The 10598-nt window shown below is 37.3% G+C and overlaps 1 protein-coding gene across 1 annotated transcript; it reads right to left on the bottom strand.

Moving 5' to 3' along the window:
- Window positions 1–6379: 6379 nt before the first annotated feature.
- LOC107797285 (deoxyhypusine hydroxylase-B-like) lies at window positions 6380–9328 on the bottom strand. Its single transcript, XM_016620154.2, has 2 exons — window positions 9272–9328; window positions 6380–8069 (listed from the first exon to the last, which is right to left on the bottom strand). The coding sequence occupies exon 2, from the start codon at window positions 7887–7889 to the stop codon at window positions 6885–6887; it is 1005 nt and encodes a 334-aa protein (XP_016475640.1). The 5' UTR covers window positions 7890–8069; window positions 9272–9328; the 3' UTR covers window positions 6380–6884.
- Between the last annotated feature and the right edge of the window lie 1270 nt (window positions 9329–10598).

Genomic DNA, 10598 nt, shown 5'->3' with positions numbered 1-10598 from the left:
GGGTTAGGAAATTCTCGTTTGTTTTGTTTGTTTTGGTTGTAGGATCCCACCTGGAGAATAGAGGTTGTTAAATTCAAGATGATGAAGCCAGGCGCCTGCCCATAATAACAGAAGAATACATTCCAGTCTTTACTTTTCAAGTGTTGAAGTTGGGAGCCCGCCCAGATAACAGAGGCATACATTTCAGTCTTTAATTTTCAAGTAGTGAAGTTGGGAGTCCGCCCAGATAACAGAGGCATACATTCCAGTCTTTACTTTTCAAGTGTTGAAGTTGGGAGCCCGCCCAGATAACAGAGGCATACATTCCAGTCTTTACTTTTCAAATGTTGAAGTTGGGAGCCCGCCCATAATAACAGAGGCATACATTTCAAGATCAAGTCAGAAGACAATAAAACAGAGGGTTACAACAAGAATCTCCAACAGGAAACAATAAAATCTCAGCACCGGAAACAGAAGGTTGCAACAAGAGGTCCCAGCACAAATTCAGGCGCATGACTCAAAAGGAAGAAAAGACGCGTCTTGAAAGAAGCAGCTGGTGAACATTAAATCATGCCCAGCATAACAAGTCTGATGAAGAAAGCTGTACCCACTAGAGGAACCGCCAAAAGCTTAATGAAGAAAGCCATGTCCCCAGCGGACCGAGCAAAATGATGAAAACTGGTATTCAGAAAAGCAAAGGGCCAGTATCATTCCAAAATTCAAGGAAGAAAAGCACCGGATGAAACACAAGCCGACAAGAAAGCAAGGCAACAAGAACAAGTTACAGTCTAGCCTAGCTTCTTGTTTTCTTTTAAACACGGTGTAACAAGGAGATCGGTAAGTAGTGATAACAGCATGCAACAGCAGTAACATTGCAGTCCCACGGTAGTCCCAGCTACCAAAACTTCCCGAACTACATTAACCTGATTCCCCTTTAGCCAGGGATATGTAGGAAACCTTTGAAGCAAAGGTTCGGTTAAATCTTTTTCAAAAAATGCTTCACACGGAGTACTCGGATGGGCAAAAATCGCTCGCTTTATCTTTGCACGAAAACCCTTCGTGTCTCCGGGCAAAGAGGGGCAGCTGTAAGCACGTGATTTTTGCCCTATATGAGAAATACTCCCAAAAAATGCAAAATAAAATGATTTTCCTTGGTGTGCAATTTTGAGTATTTTTGTGATATTTTTGGATAATTATTTGTATTTGTCTGTGTTTGCTTGTTTGTTAAATTAATAAAAAATACAAAAATATGTCGCATTTTGCATGTAGGATTTAATTCTACAATTGTTAGTAATTAAATTAGTTTTACAAAAATTAAAATTACAAAAATAGGCATCTTTTGAATTTTTAGCATTTAATGTCCAAATAAACAATTTTGTGCTTAATTATTACTTAATTATGTGTTAATTATTATTGGGAGTTAATTTACGCTTTTATAACTTAATTTAGTTCTTAATAATAATTTATGTACTTTTATAATTTAGTTTTAGAAAATAAAAGAAGAAAAGATAACAAAAATACAAATAAAAACCGGATTGGGCCATTTCTTCAAATTTCAACCTCAGGCCCAAATAATTGCCCAATCTTCTCCATGACCCAGTCCACTTCAAACCGGGTCGACCCGGTCCGCCCCATTAACAAAAAAACATCCGTCCAAAGTCCAAACACCCCTATCTTGCAAAAGAACAAAACAAAAACAAAAAAACAAAAAAAAACAAAACCCTAAAACCTAAAGAAAACTACCCGCCCCCACGCTCCATCTTCTCCAAAAACTAAGAACCACCAAACGACCTCCCATGGCTGTCCTTAACCAGACGCTTCTGCCTTCTTCTTCTTCGACCTCACCATCGCGAATGTCCCCCATTGACGCAGCCAACAACTACTCCAGCTCCTCCGTACTGCTGCTATTTTCTCGTCGCAGCTGCTACCTATAAATCGACCTTCTTCGAACGAACCCAACTGCTGTTGCGGTGTCCGCTTCAAGCTCGCGCAACTGCTTTTGTCTCTCGCTACTGCCCTTGTTTCTGAAACCCCATGGATGCCATGTCTGCAGCTCGTCGCTGCTGACTCCATGGCTAGCCGAACGCACGAACAGCTGCCTCACTTCGCTTCTCCGAGCTTGGGCATCACCATGGCCAGGCTGTCGCCGGACTGCTGCTGCTCGACGTCCAGTTCCTCCGAGCTGCTGCTGTTCATCACTTCTCCTTCGTCCAGCTGCTGTATCTTCAGACAAGCTGCTCGTTTGAGTTTTAGTCGAGGTCGTCGAGCGTCGTTTTGAGTTCGTCAAGTTTACAAGGGAGGTGAGTTCGTCGTTGAGTCTGGACAGATTTATTCCTATTTGAGTTTTGTCAAAACAGTTCATACATATGTCGTGTTGATCCGGTTAGTAGTTTATGAATTTTATGTTTGTCCGTATTTTGTTTTGATTTTTTCGAATCTAAAATCGGCAAATGTTTGTTTTGTTTATCGTTTGAATTAATTTTTAGTTCATGTTCATGTATTGTTTGTTAAATTAATTTTTCAGATTTCAAATGGAAGTTAATTAGTTATTTTTCACGTTTATTTCATGTTTGTATTGTTGTTTAAGTGAATATTTGTTAGTTTTATGTTTGTTAGATTCAAATTGAAATTTAATTAATTATTTCTTCAATTTGTTTCATGTTGTTTCCAGAAAATATTAATGTTGTTTGAATCGTTAGAATCCGTCATGTTTGTGGCTTAAAAACAGATTTAATTCATGTTCATCTTTGTTGAAGTTCATGCTTATATTCAGTGATTTAATGTGAGTTTATGTTTGTCTTTGATTTATTAGTTTAATTTGAATCATGCATATTGTTGTTTGTATTATTGTCTCTTTGTTCATCCATTAATGGTCTAAATTAACCAGGATTGGTTCCCGATATGGTTGATTTATTTCCATTAATTTGGAGTTTGTGTTGTTCATCATGTTCATGTAAATTGTTGTTGAAGATTGTTGAGAAATTGGTCATCTTGACTATATTTTGGTTGAGTTATGATTAATTGATTGTTTAGAGCAGATGGGTAATTTGGTAAATTGCATTGCATTCGAGGGTAGATTTGTAATTGCAATAAGGTCGGAGGGGTAGTTTGGTAATTGAACATTATTTTGATTCTTTATGTTAAGCATGGGGGACAAATATAATGGGGTGGGGTTTTTGATGTACTTGTTTAATGTAATGGGGGACAAGACAAAACATAATGGGGAGGAATCTTGTACTTTTTTAATATAGGCATGGGGGACATATTGTAATGGGTTGGGAATGTGGTATTTATTTAATGTAGACATGGGGGACAAAATTTAAAATAAAGAAGACATTTAATAGTGGGCCAAAGCATGCCATTGGGGGAATAATTTTGGGGTTGGGAATGGAAGACTTGTCTTGCTATATATAGAGTCATTCTTGACTTGAAATGGGGAGGATTTTTTGAGAGAGTTTTGAGAACTTGAATATTATTGAGAGGATTTTTGGGGAGAGAGTTTTAATACGTGAGGTAGAACATAAAACATTTTTCTACATTTTGAGAGTGGACATACTTGAAATATTTTGAGAGTAAAAGAGAAATGCAATTTGAATTTTCACTCGAATAATTTCCGTTTGCTTTTCTCGAGGTTTATTCAAAATCCGAAACTACTGCCTCTTGCATCTGTTCTCTCTTCTGCTTTGATTGTGATTGTACTTTTGCACTGCTGAGTTTTCAATCTGTTACTGGGTCATTCTACTGGTTGTTACTGGTTTTGCGGTGTTGCTGAACCTGCTGTTGCCGCGTTATTACTGTTGCTGACTCCTACTTCTTTTGTTCTTGTACTGCTGTTTCCAGGTACACATTTGTACACTCTTGGCTTGAAGCGAAAAATGAAATATTAATCAGGCTCCTGTTCCTGTTGAATTCTTTTGTTTGGATCTGTGTTTGAATATTAATTTTCCTCTCTTTGTATAAAAATGTAGTCGATTAATTAATGAGTAATGAGGCTGCATATGTATGATTTCTTCATCTAATAATGCTAGTTTAAATTATTTGAAGAATAGTTAATCGGCTTTGATATTATTGTGTATCCCTCTCATGTTCTAGCATTAGTAAATAATAGAATATAAAAATGAAAGCAGTTTTTCTTTGTACAAACTCGATCGCAATTTTCCAATCGCATTAGCCGTAAACTAATAACTAATAAGTTACGTTTTCAACATGTAAATAATTAAGAGATTTTCTTTTATTTTAGAGACGAACTTAATAGAAAATATAGTCACTATAGGTTTATCCTTTAAAATAAAAATGAGACGAGCCTCGCCAAATAAATCACAAACCGCCGGGGCCCTCAATAAAATACATAACCATTGACTAGACTTTGGATTTGGCCGTTTAATGAACCTTCACGGCCTCTTCCTAAAATAGCAATACGTTAGACTCTTTAGGACGCGCCTTAATAAATCTTACCTTCTTAAACTCGGGTGCACATTTATGTGACCCAAATCCTATTCTCAACGGAGTCGAAATGTGTTTCTAATCACGGGTACATTGATTGTGACGTGGTTCGAGATGCGTGTCCATGACGTTGCAAATTCATTTAAAAAAAATAAGAATGAGATGAGCCTCGCCAAATAAAATACAAATTGCGGGGCACCTCAGTAAATATTTGCTTTAAAAATTGTTTAGACTTCGGGATGGACCGTTTAGTAAAATTCCACGGTCCTACCCAAAATAAATACGCTAGTCGCTTTAGGCGCGCCTTTAATAATTTAATTTCCTTAAACTCGGGTGCACATTGATGTGACCCAAATCCAAATCTCAACGGAGTCAAAGTGTGTCGACGACCACGGGTACATTGATTGTAACGCGGTTCGAGATACATTTTCACAACGTTGCAATTCTTGATAAAAACAGTAAATGATAAAAGCGGTTAAAAGTTAAATTTTGCACATAAGTTCACACTTGTATAAAATCAGATAATCAAGCCGAATATAACAGTTGAGCGACCGTGCTAGAACCACGGAACTCGGGAATGCCTAACACCTTCTCCCGGGTTAACAGAGTTCCTTATCCGGATTTCTGGTACGCAGACTGTAATATGGAGTCATTCTTTTCCTCGATTCAGGATTAAAATTGGTGACTTGGGACACCCTAAATCTCCCAAGTGGCGACTCTGAAATAATTAAACCAATCCCGTTTCGATTGTCCTTTAATTGGAAAAAACTCCCTTGCACCCCATCGGGTGCGGAAAAAGGAGGTGTGACAACGATACCCGTCGAGTCAGAAGAAAAAACGCTCATGGGACGACCAAGACGGACGTAGTGTGAGAGAGCGTCAGGTCAAGTACATAGCAAAGATCCCATGATTATATATAGGGGAAAACAATCTTGTAAAAGGGGGGGCTTCTCGACTTCTTCCTCTCTCCCAAGTTCTCTCTTCTGTAATCTTCATAATAAAAAGAAGAACGAAGTATTCTTCAGAAAAACATGTAAAACAATCTCCCCCATTGATTAATGGGAGCCACAATGAAGAGTTTCAATAAGATTGATTGCCTTTATTTCATCTCATATACTGTTTTTTCGACTAACTCATTGATCTGGGATTTATTATGTGTTGCTTTTATTTTTAGTCTGATTCAAAAAGAATAATATCGACTCTACGCAAATGCGATGTAGTGAAAGATATTACCGATTATGTGGCCGTAAAATATCTGCCAGCAGCTAGCCAACTCTGCTTGTTAACGAGGTTAAGCCGTAGCTTCCGCCCACAACTTTTGATGATAATCGGAAATAGATAAAAACAGTTTATTAGTCTCTATCTCCATATTCCTTTTTATTCCATCCTCATCTTTAAAGCTTTTTTTCTTCCTTTTTCCCTCCTTATTTTCCAAAAGGGATAACCCTTAACTGGATCTATATCTTATTTTCATTTCATTTTCACGAGTGACAGATTCCATAAATGGACTTTCATGCTAATTGGAATCCTGCTGAGGTCGCACACTTAAAATAGGGCCACTTTGAATTCATGAAGTCACATTTGAACTAAAAAGATGAAATAATCGCTTGTAAATTGAAGTTACCTAATGGAAATTTTGAAGTGCAGGTGAAACACTATTTAACTTTTAAGTGAAATATTGAAATTTTGATTTGAAAGTTTATTTCGACTGAAGACTTTCAAATCTTCAACTTTCATAAAAGACATTTTAAAATGAAGCTCATGTCCAAACACATACATATTTAAAATTAATATACTCTTTATTTTTTTTATATCTTCAACTCAAATGCTGTACAATTGCAAATATGTAATCAAGTGGGTTGAAGAGAATTTAGCCATTGAATATCACATGGTAGTCAACACACTACATGACCCCAATTGGCCATTTTTATTTTTATAGATTCCTTTGTTCTTGTGGCACATGTGCTTGTGTAGCATCAACAGTTAACTGAATTAACCAACACAAAAATATACAAGGGATCACAAGTCACAACTTGAACCCACTAATGGAAACAAACTATACAACTTGCTCACTGCAAAATCTTGCAGCCTATATTTCCTCTCCCATTTCTATTGTTAAGTATCCATAACAGTAAGTCCCTCCCAAAAAGTTAAAAATTAAGTCATAACTAAAGAAAAAGTCAGCCAAAAAGAGAACATTTTTACACTTTGAGAGTATGGTCCTGGCTTTCAATAGATTCCTTCACAAGTTCAATGCTTTTTTGACTAAGAGTCCCATCTTCCTCAGCATCAAAACTAGCATGAACATACACTAGTACAGCAAGTCCTGAGAAGAATCCGAATCGAACATTCTAAGTAATGAAACCAGTTACAACTGGATCAATTTTAATTGCACATGGAACTGAATTATCTTCTGAGACCAGCAGATGTGACAAGCATTTAGGCAAAGCCAGACACTCTTCCTATGAGACCTGCTCGACATGAGGAATCTGCATGAAGAGAAACTCAAAAGATTTGCCTGATTTCTCGAACTCAAGCATGCTAAGAGCAACTTCACAACTTTGTGAAACAATAGGCTCAGGATCCTTGGCAAAATCCTCAAAAAGTGCAAGACATTCAGCATCTGCTATAGAACCAAGAGCTTCGGCTGCTTCATGTCTAACCATTGGATGCTCATTGACATCTTTAAGAGTCCTAGACAGGGCATCTGAAGCCTTTTTGTTCTGCAATTGACCCAATACATAAGCAACCTCATGCTTTAATAGAGCACTCCTTGAACCTAGAGATTCAATAATTGCACAGATAGCTTCCTCTCCACCATTATTTCGTAGTGCAAAAAGAGCAGCATAGCGTTCATACATGCCCTTTTCTTCACTCAAAAGAACTTCTCTTAGGTCCTCAACAGAGGAATAAGCAGCAGGAGCAGCTGGGTCTACTGACAGAAAGGGTGACGACACCACTGTTGAGGAACTGTCATCAGTTCCTACATTCTTCAGCTCTTTGATTCGACTGAGAGCCAGTTCACATGTCTCTCGGACCTCTTGAGCTGGATCTGAAGCCAAACTTCTTTCTAGAAGTAAAATATTACTTTCTAAACCAATTGCACCAAGTGCCTCTGCAGCCTCATGCCTAACAATGGGATGCAAGGAGAAATCAAATAGAACTCTTTCTAAAGCAGGAATGGCATCAGCATCTTGCATTTGCCCCAATGCGAATGCAGCCTCATGCGCCAAGAGATTTGAGGGGTCCCTTGTCGCATTAATAAGGGCATTTCGTGGACCTGAGCCCCGAAGGTTCCTTAGAGAGAAAAGAGCTCTAAAACGCTCTGAAATTTGTTGCTCTTGGTCCAGCAATCTGTCACATAGAAACTTCTCCATCTCCTGAGAGACTTTAAATGAATTTTTTGGATTATCATCTTGGTCCTCCACTCCAAGTATATTTTCAATCTCATCAACTCTGACCTCCATGTATATGCCTAAGCCGGAGATTGAAACTTCGCAGGAATAATGCTGTCACCCGGCCAAAATTTGGCAATTAGCCTTCAAGAGATTATGCACAGGCTCGGGTAGCAAATATTACTAACCAAGTTTGAATCTTTAACCTATTTCTTCATCACTTCGATACCAAAACTAACAGAATTATGAACCCTGCAATTGAAAAATGCATGTTCAGTACCAAAATGTAATGAAACTATGATTTTATATCTGTTGCATAACTAAGCCTGTGCATCTTTCCTGTTGGAAAGCAAAAGTATAGTGCTAATTTGCAATGCATTATCCAGTCAATTTTTATTATTTTAATTAAGGCCAATAATTATAAGTACATAAAAATCAGGATACTATATAAGATCATTGTGAATCAATTAATCTCAATGTACCAAATAAGAGCCAAGCATATCAATCAATCAACTATGCCTCAATTGCAAACAAAGATGGGGTCAACTATGACACACAAATCTTTACCCATGAAGCATATACAGCAAAAAAAATATCATCAATGAACAAGATATGGGTGGGTGTATTTACATAAACCAATAAAAATCAAGAAAAGAAATACGGAGAGGGAAAAGTCAAACTCAAAAAATCCTATCGAGGGTTTTACACATATCCTTGATAAACTTGTTGAAATACTTATGCAGTTTTTATAATGCTACACTTCAACCAAAGAGATCGAAAGGAGAATTTCCCTTTACAAGACACAACATGTAATACTTCCTCAGCCTAATGACATAGAACACTCCAACGGCTCGGATCCACATAAAATTTTCAAGTTCAAGCAAATCTTTAATAAACACATTAACTGCAGAGTTTACACACTTTTCCGTCTCAGTGCCCAAATATTCACAATGCGGATGCATAATCCAGATCTATATGGATCACATAGACCAGTTGTTTTAACAGTTCTAAGCTAAAGTTTTAATACTACAAGCAACATTCAACAATCTCAGTAATAATATGTTGAGTGCTACCATATAAGAAGCTACTAGCTAATCAACTAACCTCCTCCTATCCTCTTCAAATTACAAATCTATTAAACCAAAAATTCCTAAACGTATTCGTTTAATTATATTATACATCAAAGCCTTCAGTATTAGCCGAAAACAAAAAGAGAAACAGGCACACATAGAATACTATGAACGCACAACACAAACAAACATTCTCATTTTCTAAAATTTACTATATTTCTCTTACTTTAGGAATATCAAACAGTCTTTTAATCTAAAACAATATTAAAAAAATACATGAAAACTGAAATAGTTAGATCCACAAACAGATGAAGTTGGTAACTAGAATATATCCACTAAGCATTCCACATTGTGATCGAACGATATAGAAAGCGAGAAACTTACTTGAAAATTTGGAGCAGAGACGACTCGAGTGCGGCAAGTGAGCTATGTTATGCTTGCAGCGGGAAAAATATAAGACGCGGAGCTGAAGGGGTTTTAAAGTAAGGGTGTCTAACGGGCCGGGTTAACCCGGTTCTGGGCCGGCCCAGACCGGTAAAATCGGAACCGGCCCGAACCGGTAGAAGGGGGCCGGGTGGGGCTGGGTTAAGGGTGTAGGACGGTTTGCACCGTTTACTTTCGAACCACTGGTTACCCAGACCAGTCAAACCCGGTCAATGAACAGTGTTCTTCAACCGGTTAACCGGCTCGGCCCAGACCGATTTAACGGTTTTTTTTAAAAAACTGGGCCCATATTTCTGACCGTTGGCAACGGTCCATTTCAGAATATGGCCGTTGCCCAACGGCTGAATTGCACAAATAGCCCAATTTTGGATTTTAAAAAAAAATTGACCCCCCTTTAAAAAACTATAAATACCCCCTCTTCCTCATTTCTTCACCCATCTCTCAATTCTCAATCTCAATTCTCATATTCTCTCATTCTTCAATCTTCATTCTTCACCTATTAAAGTGCAATCAACTATTTGCCTTTTTTTTTGGGAATTTAATTTATCGTAGTATTTTTTATTTGAAGTTTGAACAATTGAACTTCAAAATTGGAACAATTGACGCTTCTTCGTGGTAACATTGGAGTTGCAAAATCATCAAGTGCTCAATTTATTGCCGAATTCGGTACACTCCTTCCAACTCTTTCTCTTATTTACTATTTTATTTGCATATTTATTTGTTGCTAGTAGTTAAATTTTACCAATATGTTTAATGCTGCAAAAAGAGTTTGTAACAAGGTTACTAATCGGGAAAATAAAAAAAGTGGTAGTGTTCAACTTCAACATCTGGTAGTAATTTAAATACCTCTCCAAATATTCCTGAAACATTACCTGATAATAATATAGATTATGAACAATTCCAGGAAGATTTTGGTATAGAAGATAATGAATTAGAAATGGAAGATGAGATACCACTTACACCTAGTAGTATTGGAGATGCTAGCAGGGGTGGTGGTCGTGGTGCTAGTAGTAGACCACCTGTGGCCCCGACTAGTAATCGTAGAAAAAAAAGTAAGGTTTGAAATTTTTTTGAAGACATACCAAATAGTGAAAGAGTTTAATGCAAATTTTGTAATGATACCTTTAAACATAAGACTAGAGGACAATTATGGGGGATTGAGACACTTAGTAGACATATGAGAATTGAGCATCCTATAGAATGGGGATCTGATGGAGATGGAAATCAGTCAACTCTAAACCTTACTACTCGAGGTCTTGTGAAATAT

The sequence above is a fragment of the Nicotiana tabacum genome, chromosome 11, assembly GCF_000715075.1.
Source record: "Nicotiana tabacum cultivar K326 chromosome 11, ASM71507v2, whole genome shotgun sequence".
Taxonomy (NCBI): Eukaryota; Viridiplantae; Streptophyta; class Magnoliopsida; order Solanales; family Solanaceae; genus Nicotiana; species Nicotiana tabacum.
Note: the sequence above shows the minus strand (reverse complement) of the source record. Positions and strands in the feature narration are given on the sequence as shown.